Genomic DNA, 16,764 nt, shown 5'->3' with positions numbered 1-16,764 from the left:
ATTTTCACTGCTAAAAAAATGAAGCTTTAAGCAACTTATGTAAATCTTCTGAACAACTCTGAGACTAGTTTGCTGGTAGAGTTGAAAGAGTTTATTCAGCATTTTATAATTCATATTTTTTCTACATTTTGTCATTTGGGAAAACAGATCATTAAAACAGCAATTTAAATAGGTGGATTAACAAATAGTTCCTCAGTCACAGTTAATTTGTTTCTATCCCTAATTCATTTTATATATGAATTTTAAAACTACATTAGTCATCAAATGGGAGAGAGTGAAAGGATCCCATTAAAAATATCCTGGCTATAATTTACCTTCTATGGTCAAGCAAAGAAGGGTAAAATGGTACAAGTGCACATTTTATGTCGATTTGTAGTGGTAGAAAAATTTATGTAGTTATGCATATTTATGTGTTATTACACTGAGGATAAATGTGAGAGGTTGATCCAGTAGAATCAGGAAATGTGTTGACAGGGCAAATCACAAGGACATCTAAGTGACTCTTATTTCCATCTTATTTGCAATTGGAGGATGATAGTAATACAAGTATAATTTCTATCATATTTGAAGGCTGATGGTGTTCTTTTGATTACAGAATCTAAATTACGATTTTGATTTTCTCCCCATAGTAAATAGTATGATCAATTCCCATTTTACAGAGCTGTACTCTAGGGATGCTAAAGTGACTTCCAAAGAAACATAAATATCCATTTAAACATAAATATCCATTTAAACACTATTTTGCACAACCTCCCTTACTGATTTCAAGTTTTAAAACACAATGTAAACATGTACATATGTTAATATCACTTACATAAGACTTTATCAACACTTAGACAAAAAATAACATTTATTGTAAACTTCAGTCCCTAAATTATAGCCCTGGGATCATCACAGCAATTTTGTGATTTACAGTCAGATTTTGAAATATTATCTGAAGAGGTATTATATATGATTTGTTTTAGATGTGAAATCCACATATTTAAATTTGTATTTCAGAAAACACCATCACACTCTATGAACTCTCTAGGCTTTAATTTCCATATTACAAGTCAGACGTTAGCACAAGCCCAGGACCACAAATCCCACATACCACGTGGGGCTGTACACTCTGCCAGGTTCTCTTCCCAGCCTCTATCACAGTTGCATACCCCAAGTATTTGTTGGTGGGGATACAACATTTACATTTGGGAAAGCAACCATTTGAATAAGCATCATTGAGAGGGAAAGACCTTCCCGCATGTGATTTTCCTGCTATGAACTTTGCTGTAGATTTCACACTCCAAGAGAATCCACTTTGAGGGTTGGTAACAGCAGAAACCTGCTAATTTGAGGCTTTTTACAGTAATGGAGCTTTCCACTAGTAATCTCTTTGAAGTAAAAACTATCAATACCAGGCCCACCAAATCTCAAATATAATCTTAATCCTTTTTGGATTTGTAACCTCTCCATCATTGAATTACATGTTGATTTAAAAATACATAAATAAAGTCAAAAGTGGGTCCTGTTGAATGGTTCACAAACTGTTTCCCATAACAAGCTACTCTGAAGTGTATTCATTTATCTTAATATAGAGTATTTTGTCTAGCTACATAAATTCAAATTTAGGATTATGTAAAGGAAATCTTGAATTAAGATTTTATTCTCTATTTTACCATATATGGCAAAAACAGATACTCTTGTGCCCAATATATAATAAGTTACCTAAAAAGTAATAAAGACTTGGTATTTTAACACTGAAAGTTAACACTGCAAGTTTAAGAGATTATGGGTTCTTGGGTTTCAAAGATAAGGAGTCAATCTCTTCCCTTTATAGAAGTATCAGTACAATGCACACAGTGTTTCCTTACACTAAATCGTAACACAGACATGCCCCCCTTTCCTGTGAAGAACTTTCATCCACAGCACATTAGGCTCTTGGGCAGCCCCAGCAACACAAACCAGTGGTAGCTACGATGGCAGCTCACTAGATGAGTAATGGTGCAGATCTGGCTGCACAATGGTAACTGTAGCAACTGTAACCTGCAATTCCTGCACAACCACCGTCAGATTTATTGTGGCAGGAGCCACACAGGCCAAGAGTAAAATGAGGTAGGAAACTATGGCACTTGACACCTCTAGTAGCTCACACTTTAATCCAAGCTGGCAGAAATTGATTCAAGAGAATTTTTACACAGGCTCCACCATCGTATTCTGCTTTTATACTTGACTACAAGAATCCTATGAGGTTAACTTAACATCCAAAAGCTGAGGGTTCAGTAGTATAAAAGTATAGCACTATATTAGATTAAGGTATATTTTGCTTAGGTGAAAAATGGATCATCTTGATTATGCTGTGTCTATGGAAATCCTCCAATGTTTAGAAAACCTAAGGGAACTAAACATTTAATTAGCCAACTTATCCTTTAAATTTAATTTGGCCTTCCATTATTCATAGTGCCTTCCCAGAGTTACTATTTGCTCATTCAAGTTGAAAACCCTGAGTCCAATGGAAATTTAATTCAATACATCAAAAACTTACTCAGAGTTTCTAAAGGTCAAGTCTTATACTAGACCCTGGGGATACAAAAAACAATGTTTTCATCCTTCATGTATAACCAGAATTTATATGCATAATCATCAAAATAAAATTAAGGTAGCCATAATTAACAAGTATAATGGTGGTTTCATCTGGGTGGTGAGATAATGAATGGCTACTAACCTCTTCTTTTCTATTTTTCTGAACTAAACCTAAACCTGAATCTTTTTTACAATGACCATGTGTTACTCTTAACACTATATGGGAAAACAAAAAACAAAACAAAACAAAAACACTAAACCTTCTTTTATGGAAGTAGAAAAAAGGAAAATGAAGAGTGAATACAGATTGTGTATTTTAATGTGGAGCAAATTTACCTTAATAAAACAAGAAAAATAAACTTTTCTCTTCAAAAAGTCCCAATCACTACTGTTATTAGAAACAATTTGACACTCTGAGATCCTGTATGACAGCAAATGAGCAAAGGCATTGTGACATGACCCATCAGTTTAAGTGTTTGAAATCCCTTCTAAGGTAAGTATTCACTAGACCATAAGAGTCTCTTTGGTTTATATTTTTTACTATTTATAATGTAGATAATTTACTGTTTCTGAAGCTTACTGGGGAATAATAAATGACACTTCTGAAGAAGAAACAAGAAATTTTATTCAAAGAAGTAAATAAAGTATGCCATTGGGACACAGGTTGTTGTTTTTGTTTGTTTTAGTTTGGTAAATGCAAGTGGAAAAAATGAGTTTTGGCAAAGTTCTTGAAATTGTCAGGCTTACATTGGAAATCTGGGCAATATAATAATACTCAAAGAAATAAACAGAAAACCACAAAACAAATATTTATAACCAAATACCTACCAAAGTATTTATCAGTGAAATAAAGTCTGAATTAGTAGCTGCAAACTCATATCAGAAATTGTGAATCCTCCCTCATAAAGCCATCTTTCAGGTTATACATATCTGGAAGATTTGTATATATTACCCATAGATTTCAACCAATCATAGGCAACCATTTAAAAAATCACTGCAATCTCTTTTTTAGTTAACTAGCTCCAGATTGTTCTGAAAATAATTTTCTCCACGCTTTGGCTGATCATAAAAATGCAATGGCAGCTTCAGAGGAAGAGCAAAGAGTAGGACTATGCATTCACTCTTTTAACCTTCAACCTATCACCCTTTACTTTCCCTGTACTTACACTTTCCATCTGTCAACAAGTGCTTGTAATTTTATTGCACTGTCCTGTAGTTTATGCAGAGTTGGTATTATTTTACAGAGTTCTGTTAATGGACTGGATAAATGGTAATGCTATTTAAACTAGTCTCCAGCTCCAACAAACACAGCTGCAACTGTACTACTATTTCTGAGCAAACATCTTGACCTGAACATGTAGTGCTCTCTCAACCCGTCCAAAGAGAAATTGGAGCAGACAGCAAAGGGAAAGCATATTTGGCCGCTAGCAGCAATCAACCATGTCGAATCATAATTCATATACAGTGTACCCTCTTTTTCTTTTATACTGCATTCAGAGGCTGCAAAAAAAACATGTGTGCTTCTTCTCCTGGCATCTCATTTTCAGCCAAGAGTAAAATGGTGATTATTCATTACAAGAGCACAAAGAAAATCTATGTATTGTTCCATATATCAGGATAGCTTTCACATAAGCAATGCTAAAATTTTAACTACATATATTTAAAATTACATATTCAAAATTAACTATACAGTAGATTGGTAATCTTTTTTGTTGGTAATAGATTAGGAAAAATGCATTAAGATAAAAGGTACAAATAAGTAAGAAAATAAGTAAATTGAGATAGTATATAGCATCTATATTAATTTATAAAGAGAAAACACATTATAAATTTATTTCTTTTCTAAGTTCTGGATGTGCATGTCTTTACCACATTATACAGTCAGGAACCTATGGATCTCATATATATATATATATATATATATATATATATATATATATATATGCAACAACCAATCAAGAGCTTTCTTTGTCCTAATACCCATGTTATTTTTTAAAAATCCTAGATACTTTCTTCTATCACTTATCTTTCTTGTGCAAGAAATATTACTTTTTAAGTTAACATTTTAAAGGATACTTTCACAAGTAGTTTTGAGCACATTTTGCCACCTACCAGAACACTTGTTTCAGGTGAGCTATTAGGCACATGTATCAGAGGAAGAAAATTTGAACCTGCATCCCTGCTCTTTGTAGTATAGTCAGCTTTGCAAACTTTTTGTCGTTTATTTCAAAACTTTTTGTTTGTTTATTAAAGGCTCCTAAATGAGCAATCACAGTCATTTTTAAAAAGTGGTCACATGTAGCTGATCAGTTTGCCTCTCAAGAGAAAAATACAATTGTTATCAATTTATCTAAGTCTAATTCAGGTGAGGTGACCATTCCTCAATTCTAAAAGAAAATTCCTTGCTAGAGAATGCAGATAAAAACTAAGCCTCTATATTTCTATATGCAGCCAGTGTCCATGTCAGCTGTCAAATACCAGATAAAGAGGGCCACTTTATCTTAAAGTTTAATATTAAACATTAAGACATCAAGGTATAACTTCAGGGATATTAACGTATCCATGTCCCTACTGTAGCTACTCTCACCTAACAAACACAACTTGGATTCCATTACTCCCCAGGGAACATTCTTTGTGCCAAACAAGCCCATGAAAATTTCTGAATGTATTTCCCAGCTCTCCATTTTCTCAGATTTTAATGTGCCTTTAATGAATTAGGAAACTCTGTCATCTTTTTAAGCGTTCTGGTTTTTTAATTCACTTCTCAAATATTCCAAAACATTTTTTTTCATATAGAAGCTTTGGAAAGTTATAAAAACAAAACCAAACATAAGAGAAAAATCTCCTGGTCTACTATGTGACATTGTCAAAGAGGGCAGAAAGTCAGACAGAATATTGTCTGCTGATGGGAAATTCTACAGCAGATTGTGCTACCTGAAAACTCAAAGGGAAATTAACACAAGAATTACTTCTAGAATAAACATCAAACCCTCTTGTTTCTCAGAGATTGGGCTGAGAGTACTTCCTCTACTCTCCTCTTTTCAACTTAATACTTTTAATTTTACATTACAGTTGTTCCATTTAAAGTCATTTGTACAGTACATGGAAAACAACTTTGTAAACTACTGAGTTTTGGTTTTCAAGGTACTCTATTACCAGAGGAATTGCTTAACAGTGCTCTTTGTATGCTAGCTTTGAAGTCCATCAAGACTACCTAATGCAGAAAGAGAAACACTAAGAAAACCAACTCTGGCCATTGTGAGAAAAACCAAACACAAATATTTAAATATAAGTTTCAACTCACATATATACATATAATTTTTATAGCAGCGCTACATCCTATTTCCTTGGGAAGATGGCCCCTGGAGAACATTTGTTAAAAAGAGGATTCTTGGGCTGGGGATGTGGCTCAAGTGGTAGCGCGCTCGCCTGGCATGCGTGCGGCCCGAGTTCGATCCTCAGCACCACATACCAACAAAGATGTTGTGTCCACCGAGAACTAAAAAATAAATATTAAAAATTCTCTCTCTCTCTCTCTCTCTCTCTCTCTCTCTCTCTCTCTCTCTCTCTCTCTCTCTCTCTCACCTCTCACTCTATCTTTAAAAAAAAAAAAGAGGATTCTTCATTTGATTGCTTAACGTAGACTTAAATTGGACCAATTAAGCAACAGAGAACACAAAAAGAAGAAGAGAAATACTGCCAGTGAATTTGGCTACCCTTGGAGAAACAATGTCAAGAAAGTCACACTAGAGAGAAGATGTGATGTGTCTGTGGGAAAGTTTTGCCTAGAGTGAAATAAGGTATTCAGGGACCAAGCTGAGATTCTGGCTTCAATGGGGGTGTGTGTGGGAAGGCTGTCTTCCTATTTTTGAAATCAGTAACAACATTGAACTTACAGGTTACAAAGCCTTGACTACAAAAGTCACAACAAAGCAACATGTTTATTTTCTGTACAAACACTACCATATGGGACTCCCCACCATCCAGGTGGGGCCACTCTGAACAATTTACTCCATAGATCCCAGCAGTTTTTTTTTTTCACAACATATATGAGCATCAGTAATCACTGCTATTTATTTTTCCAACACTTTGTAGCTTATCCACCATCTGTATAACATCATTCATATGGCTGAAAATCTAATTTTAAAAGCCTTCAAAAATGTGTTTTCACTATTATACATTATTAGGTCAGTGAGCAAGCATTCCAGGGATGAAAAACTGATTCTACCTAATACTCACATTATGATATTTTAAAGAACTACTTCCCTTTAACAACCTATGATGCATTTGACATAAATACCTTACTTTCCAGTCATTGATTCTGCAGAGTTTGGAACTTGGTTTTAAAAGGGAACATTTAAAAGTGAATTTACAATTTTCTTTCAATAGCTGATAATAAAATTTTCAGACTAATAAACACTACTCCTTGGTTACAGAAATAATACCAAAAAAAAAAAAAACTGAGATCAACTTTACAAGAAAACACTGTCAACTTCCTTTTAAGAGGAAACATAGTAATTTCCCCTTCAGAATTAATTCAGACTTTTCCATTAAAAATAGGTAAATCTCACCATCATAAAATAATCAAAAAAAAGAATACCACTATTACAACCACACATAAATAAACCACTGAATGCTAACCAAACAAGCCACTGGAACCACTGGAAAACTAAACATATATTTCCTTCAAAACATAATAAAGGCAGAGCTGGGAATATAGCTCAGTTGGTAGAGTGTTTGTCTTGCATGCACAGGGTCCTGGGTTCAAACCCCAGCACCACAAAAAAGAAAAAAAAAGCATAAAAAGGGCAAACTTTCAATTCATCAATATATTTAAACACAGATTCCAGGAAAGCACAAGGAAACAGATCCAAAGCACATCTAATAAAACACAAGGTACTACCCAAAGCAACACTAACAGTGTGCATCTACTTACAGTCTGTATAGCTTCGAGGTCCCAAGAAACAGCAACTCAGGAAACAGCTGAAGGTGATTTCTGTTTAAACGCCTTTTGAGAAAACAAAAACAAAGCTTATGTTACATACAGAATACCCAACAATGAGACTGCGATTTGGTAGTGTCATGCCTCATCCTGAATTTCAAGTAAGAATGGAGTGACATTCAAGAGAATTCAAGCATTGCAAATCAAAAGTTGGTTACACCTTTGGTTACATGACTCTTTAAAGCAATTTTCCATTATGCTCACTCAGATGATGACTGCTGAGCCTTAACTCTAAACTCAAATCTCCTGCAACATCAGTCAACCAGAATATACACAATGGTGAAAGATTTCATGACTCAGGCTCAAGTCTGTGAAGCAACTTCCATATACAACAGAAATTGTACAGGAAATGGTTGTCTTAAAATAATTCGCACTCTGTCCTGAATGACCTAAGTTTTCAGTCATTGTGGGGAGATGGAGATTTCAATTTTGTTACCTCTATTTAGCTAAAAAGTAAAAATAAAAGTGTGATGGGCTGGGATTGTGGCTCAGTGGTAGAGTGCTTGCCTAGCATATGTGAAGCACTGGGTTTGATTCTCAGCATGGCATATAAATGAATAAAATAAAGGTCCATCGACAACTAAAAAGAATATTAAAAATATATAAATAAAATAAAAGTGTGACACAATGTTAAGTATGGTTTGTCCTTATAGGAAAAATCAGAAGAAAGCCAACAAAGTTCACACCTCAGCCCAAAGCCTCTCAACCCTTCATTGAATTTAATGCTCAGAGTTATAGTGAATGGTGATGTCATAAATTGCTTAAATATCTTTTAAATGTTTAACTGATGTTGGAGTGTTTTAGATGTTTTAGAAAGAATTTGATTCCAACTCTAACTCAATTTAAATCCTGATGTAATATGACAATTCTTTTGGACTACACACATCTATGAACAGCGTAGGTGAATTCTACCCACATACCCAATTCTTTAAGAGTTGGTTTTAACATTAAATTCAAAATAATAGCCTATTTCTTTTTCTAGATCTAAATTTAAAAAATATAAATCTAACATAAAATACACACAATCTGCTTAATTTACAAGAGTATAAGTAGGTGCAGAAACTAACATCACACTGAAGAAACCAGAGGTATTTCTTAAGTCTTCAAAATACATATGGGGACAGAAAAAGCATATCATTCTTGATGTAGTTAAAGGATTCTCAGGTAGAAGCAGAATTACATTTAGTCTCTAGAGGGCAGAAATGAGACCAGTAATTGTGATTCCTAAGAAAGATAGTAAGGAGTTCTTTCTAAGAATTAGGGATATTAAGAAATGGAAATATCTACCCTGAGATCAACCTTGAGAAACTGTCCACTACTTATCCTAGATATACTCAAGGAGTGTATGTTTTTTTTTTTTCTGTTGAGAACATGATAAAGGGCAATCCTATATTAAGTGAGAAGCTGGACCAAGTGGACTTCAGAATTCCTAATTCTAAGATGTCACAAGGCGATGAATGTGAACACAGCTTTGGTTACATAACTCATATCACTAAGAAGTTGTTCATTGACAGAAACATTCTCAGCATTTAATAAAATGTACACTAATTTTAAAAAAGGATGCCAAGACAAATAAAGGGAAAAGAGTAAAAGCACAGATGAAAGGATGGGCTTACTTCGCACTTACACTAGATTTTAGGAATAAAGTACATAACAAGGTAAAATGGAACCCAAAAGTTTCTATTCTCTATTGGGCATGATTCTGAGAAAGAAGTACTTCCCAATCCCACCATTATCCATTTTTGATAAAATAAAGCCTGATTTTGATTTGCTAAATTCACCTCCAAAGAAAGTAAATTACAAATATTCACAACAGTGGTAATGAAAATTTTTCTAGAAAAGCAGTCATTCGTGGAAGGAGGTATATTGTCCAAAGAGCCATTTCTGATTCCTAAAACAGCAGAGATGAGATTTCTTAATCATATCCAAACCATGTAATTAACAACTGTCATCCAATTCTTTAGCCATAGCAGCCATGCTCCTTCAAACCTGAGTTCCTGCAGAGGCAGCTCTCTGTGTAGGGGGCTTCCCTTTTCATCAAAAGTTGCTTTACTTACATCCTCTGTGCAACTTTCCAATTCTACATAGATTCAACACCTCCCTTGGTTATGTCCCCAAAATACTTGATAAGTAAAAGTCCCTCCACTATATGATATTTATTCAAGTGTGGTCTCTTCCCACCAGCCTGTGAACTCTTCAAGGGTAAAGACCTTGTCTTTGTATTTCCTCCCGCCTTTTCTGGTACTTAACTGGGTTTTAAAGCAAAACAGAAGGCAAAGAGAGAAGTCTGTTCTCATTTAACATGCCCTTCCCTGGCACTTAGTAGGGTCTTAGATATGTTGATTGACAACAGACTGTCCTCCTCTTTTGATATTGTTCAGCAAGAGCTTGACATAATTTTATACCCAGAGAGCTTTCCTCTGGCATACTTCTAGTGATGCCTCTTCAGGTTTGATGCTACACTCTGGCTAAGGAAAGCCCCACCATCCTACCAGCTTCCACATGTCCCAGGCAACACTAATCTTCTTCCTTTTCCATCAACCTCTTTGCCCACTCTCTTGCCCCCACCTGAAACATTCTCAGCATCACTTAGAGTTGAAAGAAATTTAATGAGTTTAAACAAATCCAGAAATGCAAGTGAATGACAGCTGTCCGTAGCTTTCTTGTTAGGGGTCTGCATCAATACAACTTCATGTGTTGTGAAAAAGTAGATATTTCAGAGTAGGACCTGCTCTTAATTATCAACTTCATATTCCCAGTGTTTCTTAATTTGCTCCATGAGTAGTAGGTAAGTGCATTAAGCTTACTATGTGATACTCCCTGTTCTGCCAGGTTTACATGAACTATCTCATTCACTCTTCACAATATCCCCCGTGTAGGTACAACTTTTAACTGCTGTTTTGGAGGGAGACATGGAGCTCAAAGACTGCTAGAATTTGAATTTAAGTGGCATGACTCCAGAACATACTTTCTGAGATACAGAAGAACACAGACTAACATTCCTAAACAATAATTCAAAATAATGTATTGCTGAAACTTTACTTTTCACCAATTTTTCCTTCAGAAAAACATAGTTTTGTATAACCAGTCTCTTAAATATCTACAAACTAATCACCTGAAAATAAAACCCCATGTTTTCTTTTTTTAAAAAATGACTCTATATTCACCTTTTAAATGTCTGTTTTAAATACCTATGGTTGAGAGAAAAAGAAAAAAAATACAGGTGAAATTTTTTTTTCTCTGAATTCAAGTATTTTTTCACTCTTTCAGGAAAGCAATTATGAATGACCTTTAAATATGTTTAAACCAACTATGAAACATTTCCATTTTAAGCATCAGACAAGATAGTATTAGACAAAAAGGGCCGCCGGTATCAGTAAGTGATGTGTAATAAGCAAATAGAAAACAGGACATGTTTGCTGGTTTTTAAAATTTTTGTTTTTTGGTTTTTGTTTTTTTCTTAAAAAGAGTATGTTCACTTTGGGTTCCTGGACTCCTGTTATATTCTCTCTTCCATCAGTACTAAGGTTAATTGGACACAAAAAACAGTAAAAAAGAAAGAAGCTCTTCCAAAAAATATTCAATAAAGCAAATATTTGAAAGGAGAGATTATTGTACAAAGACCATAAATTAAATCCTTAATCTAAAGAGCAGTTTTTTAAATCTAGAATTACAATAAAGACTCTTAAGGTGCAAAACAAGTCCTTAAAAAGAGCTGAAGAAAAAGTTATCTTCCTTCCAATTCCACATACAAAACAATTGTTAGTGGCTTAAAGAGCAGTGTTATAATAAGAACTATAACAAAAGTGAGCTGCTGATATTAAAATGTGATAGTTGCGGACAGGAAAACAGATATAATGAACAGATGATACTGAGCAGGACTGTTTATGGGGCCCACATAAACTTGCTCATTGTACAGACTAGGTAAGTCAACTGTGACTGCTCAGAGCAAGGACACTTAATGACATTTAATCATGTCTGAGGAGATAGCAGAGGTAAAATGACACCTAGCTCTGCATCATCATCCATAGGTGGAATCTGCCTCCAAGATTCCAAGACTGTCTGGGAATTTTCTGGATGGCATTCCTGGATTGAGAAAGGTTCGTGATCTTTCTCCCAGACACTTTATTTTAGAGCAAAGATGAGAAGGAGTCCCAATAAGTGCTCATTCTCTGGTACCAGCTAATTTTGAGTCTGACTTTCATTAGAGTGAATGACCTTTCTGTGTCATGCAAAACACCATTGGCCTCTGAAATGCTGATTCTTAACAACCTTTATTCCAAGGGCACCTGAACATTATTGACAAGCTTTGTTCTAAATTATCATGTGCTGGCTGCTCCCGTGACTCTTGTCCTTTCATAGACAATATAATCTCTTATTTTATTCAACTTCTACGTCAATTTAATTAATATTTGTAATCTTCCATCCAATTTAAAATGTAAAAGAAGAACAGTTTTACTAAAGCCAGTGAAAAACTCATGCTTTTTTTCTTACATGTCATTCTCAATGTAGGGTATTTTTGCAGCACACTTGGTCTGTAATAAACATCTGATAAATTTGCCTTAGAAAGTTTATCATTTCCAACCTCCTGTTTCTCATACATAAATGGCCAGGAATAGAACTAATTAGTTCCCTATTTTGACCTCTTCTTAGACAAAATTTCCAATTATCTTTTCTTAAATGTTTTTATTCTAATATTTTTAGATCAAGTATTTTAAAATTTATCATGCATTACAAAAAACATAAATTTTCAACAGCATTATCAATTTAGCTTGTATTAAATAAACAGTTCTGTATTTTAAGTAGTGATATCAATGATAATTTCATCCCTTGTATTCTGTGCTATACAGGTCAACTCTTTTTAGTAAAAAAAAAAAAAAAAAAAAAAAAAAAAAAAAGGCTGCTTCCTATTTAGTTCTTTTACTTATTCATATTTCTCTACAATTCAAAAAGTTTATGACAAATATTCTGAAACAAAACGTGAAGAATTTGGATTATCTTCATGTCTCTTCTGTTAATCACATACTACATGCTAACAGAAACTCAGAATGAAATTAACAGTATAATACATATAGTGTTGCATAATTTTAATATACAGTGCATAAATTTGTTATGCACACACATTAATAGTTAAGATAACATAATTTTTAAATCAACTTCTGAGAAATAAGAGGTATATTGAAATGCATAATGATAGTTCTTTAGGCACTGTGTGCAAAGAATTTTGTGAAACTGTACATTACCTTACCTAAATCATCTACTACCAGTATAAGCTATACCATAATATATATCCTTGTTTTAAAGATGAGGAAACTGAAATTTTTAAAGATGAAGCAAGGTGTTCAAGATCTCATAGGGAAACCATAATTAAGGATATATATATATATATATATATATATATATATATATATATATATATATATATATCTTACCTAATGTTTCTGTTTCTAAAAGAGGGAGGGAAAGTTTGTATTTGGTTAGAAAGTATAGTCAACAATAAAACTGATAAGTATTTGCCTGGTGTTTCAGGAGACACCAGGCAGCAGCTGTGAATATTGCAAGGTGCCTCTACACAGGAGTTCTAGATAATTCAAACTCTGTGTTCCAACACCAAATCCTAAAACAGCCTCACAAAGCCAGTCTTTCAGAACTGCCTACCTGCATTCAGAGTAGATGGATGTTCAAATTAGGAAACCAAATTTTTTTTTTTTGTAAATGCTATCTTGAAACAATATTTCAATTTTGATAGTACCAGTTTATTCCTATTATTATCAAGATTTCATTCTGAAAGGATTTCTACCAATGAATATTCCTTCCAGACCAGCAGATATAACTTTCTTTGAAAAAAGATAAAAACAATACATATGAAGTCCATGCACAAAAGTCTCATTCTGTGCAAAGTTGGGAAATGCAGTGTAGAAGGCATAACTCAGCCAGAAAGGTATCCATCCAAAAGTAATGAAAAGCAGAATAAAATGTAAAATATTTGACATTCACTGCTTCCACAAATACCTTGTAACAGTGCAAACGAAGCTACTCATTTCAAAGGAGGTATAAAAGACACAGCATCCAGCAAACACCGTCACAAAGGATGAGCCCAAAACAGATGTGGGAAAAATAAACAGCCTTGCTGCTTCAGAATTTATAAGGGCAAACAGGCCTTCTCACCACAGTTTGACTTCAGAGACCATAAAAACAGGTTGCACAAGAAAACCTCTCAGATGGATTGAATATTCTGCTAAACTTACAACAGCTCATTTGCATTAAAGCTTTCTATGGCCAGAGTCAGGAAATACAATTTAAAATAGTCCATGTGTATTTATTTTAGAGTATTTTTACCTTATGCAACGTGCACACTCAACCTCTGTTAGTTTGATATATTTCTTTAAAGAGAATTTCTAAGAAAGCAACCACAGTGCCTTTCAACCTAGGTGCAAAGATACCAGAGAACAACTCTTGAAATGAGCTCACATTCCTGTCCAAGGAGAGAGCATGGTTTGTTTGTCCTTACAATAAGAAAAGATATATATTATGTGTTGCCTACAAACTTGTAGGATGAGTCAGAAGAGGGGTTCTTGACATCCTTGATGAACAGGATAAACTGTGCTTTCCTTCAGACCTGTTCCACCACATATTCTCCACTTGAATTCATGTGTAGCAACCCACAACAAAGGCTGTAGAGTGCCAGGGCTCTCAACCTCACACTGTCACTTGCTTATGAATGGAGTGTTCATGAAAAGAGGACTAATTCAGCACCACCCTGGGAAAAGAAAAGAAATGTGCCCCTTGGATATTCTTTGATAAAAATACAGTATTTATTCAAAGATAGGCTCTTTGGGAAGAGACTAAGATTTCTCTAAATTAAAATGAATATATTTGATTTGCATCAACTTGTTGGAAATTTTGTTATTTTTGTTTTGTGTTTACTCTGCAGGAACTTTAAAATACTTAACAGGCTTATTTTTCAGGATTCAACATATGGCTACATTTTCAATATTTTAAGGACAAATTTATCCAGAAAAAAAAATGAATAGCCAGAGAAAATTTTAAGGAAAGAAAATGTCATTTTAAATAGAAAGAGACTAAAACTGGAAAGATTTAAAGAAATATTTGTCTGAAAAGCACATTGTTAGTGGGAGAAGACGGCACAGTCTGTGTACTTGCCTTTATCACTTCAACAATTTCCTTATTGAAGATTATAAGGTGATTGTAATGTCCAGGAAAAGCCTAATATCCAAGATTTTCCTTGGTATGCTCTTGGTCTCTTAATATAAGCTAGACAAACATATCTAAGTTTCATTTTTGCAGTACTGAAGTAACTACCAAAATGTCTTTGAAATGACAGCCTTAAACTTTCTTATACTCTTGCATTTGGGTTATGAAGGAATTTTCAAAAGAGGAAGACGGTTTTCAATAGTGGAACCCTTAAGTATTCTAGCTTGTCAAAAAAAAAAAAAAAAGGCCGTAAAATATAATTCCATGACTACAAAGCATTATCACAATCGTACATGAATTGTAAATTTATGTAAGCTACAGAATTTTATACCAGCCCACAGAACTTCTGGGTCCCAATGTTACTTTAAAAAAAAAAAAAAATACTATCTAGAGAATTATGTACCAGCTGAGAAATATCTTGTATTAGTAATTTTGTCTGGAGAATTTATTGTGGATATATAAAGGTATCTTCTAGGAAGTACATGAAAGAAGCATACTTCCTAAGTGTTCTGAATTGTTACTGTAGTTAACTGGTATTTTTTTTTTCCCTCTTAATTGATTTGTACTGAATTAGCTAGTCGTTTAACCACATTAGATTTCTATAGAACTTTCTGATTAAACTATAGGAGACCAGCTAATACAATATAAAAAGGTTTAAAGTACTCAAGGTTTCATTTTTTTCCCAGAAAAACTGGTACTGCTGGCAATACAAAGCCTTTTAGAAAATCTGCCACTACACGTGGTAGGTCTGGGAGTGTGGTGGCAGAGTGACGAAACAGGAAGGTGTGTAGGTGCAATTAACTTAGTCCCTTTACAGTGATTCATAACCACATTCTGATGATGACCACATCATCTGATGTCGTTTCTAAACAACACAAAGAAGGGAGTGAAAAGGAAACAAGAGGAGAAGGTGGGGAAAAATAAACCAAAGGAAAGGGGGAAGGGAGAACACAATGAGAGGAAGAAAGACATGAAGGAGGGAGAGACAGGAAGAAAGGGATGAGGAAGGAGACAAGAGAAAGGAAGGATTTCAACATCCATGTACTTCTTGACATTTGGCCTTGAGATTTTAGAATTGCATCCATTCTTTGAAGTAGAAAAAATATCTTTCTCTTGTAGCTATACTGCTTTGATTTACAAATAATAGCTTTCTTATTCCATGCTAACATTAAATTCAACTTAACAACAGGATCCTGCTTCTTACAGATTAAAAAGTTGGATTTATAAAAAGGCATAGTTCTTCTGCTTTCAGATCTTTTTTCCCCTCTAGATCAAGTGTAAAGGACATCAAAATAAAATAAGAGATAAATATAACTTTGAAATTTTCACAAAAATCATTTACAATTATTTTATCACTTTAAAATGAAAATAATTTAGAACCATACATTACACACAAGTAAAATAAACATTTTTATTTATTTTTTTGATCTTCATACAAGGAAAGAAAATTAAATCACTGTTCACTGTATGGATGGTATTTACAACATATGCCTGCACTTATACATCTTTTCATAATTGAGAGTTCCAGTATAAAATCTCACATCTAAATTATTAAAAATCATTTAAGTTTACACAATTCAAAGCTAAAGTTAATTCATTGATTACTTCCTATCTTTCACATAGTCCCTTGCTGTTCTTTGAAAAAGCAAGCAATTTTGTGATGTTAAATGACCCGGATTAAAATAAGGGTATATACCAGAGGCCATAATAATCTGAGAATGATACTCACAAGATAGGTTTTTTGTTGTTGTTTTAGGTTTTTATTTTTAAAACAATATGCTGAACAAAATTTAATTTTTTTGTTTCACAATAACTTGAATGCATTCCTTAGTAAAACTGCTTGCCATTTAATGTATTTAAAAAATAAATATTTGAAAAGTGTATCCACAATGTTCCTAAGAAATGGTTTTGAATTCCAGAGTCCCAAGGAGATGAATTGGCTGTCAGATAACAATGTGCTTCCATCAGATGGACTTGGCAGTTGTAAA

At 33.9% G+C, this 16,764-nt stretch overlaps 1 protein-coding gene across 2 annotated transcripts in view; it reads right to left on the bottom strand.

Moving 5' to 3' along the window:
* SLIT2 (slit guidance ligand 2) overlaps positions 1-16,764 on the bottom strand; it is a 329,247-nt gene that overhangs the window by 306,241 nt on the left and 6,242 nt on the right. For both annotated transcript variants that reach the window (XM_081304246.1, XM_081304247.1), the window contains exon 4: positions 7,496-7,567. In XM_081304246.1, the coding sequence (XP_081160372.1) occupies positions 7,496-7,567 (72 nt within the window). The remainder of the gene's footprint in view (positions 1-7,495; positions 7,568-16,764) is intronic.

Source organism: Spermophilus citellus (assembly GCF_964194105.1).
Source record: "Spermophilus citellus genome assembly, chromosome: 8".
NCBI lineage: Eukaryota > Metazoa > Chordata > Mammalia > Rodentia > Sciuridae > Spermophilus > Spermophilus citellus.
The sequence above is the reverse complement of the archived record's forward strand: the minus strand, read 5'-3'. Positions and strand labels throughout refer to the sequence as shown.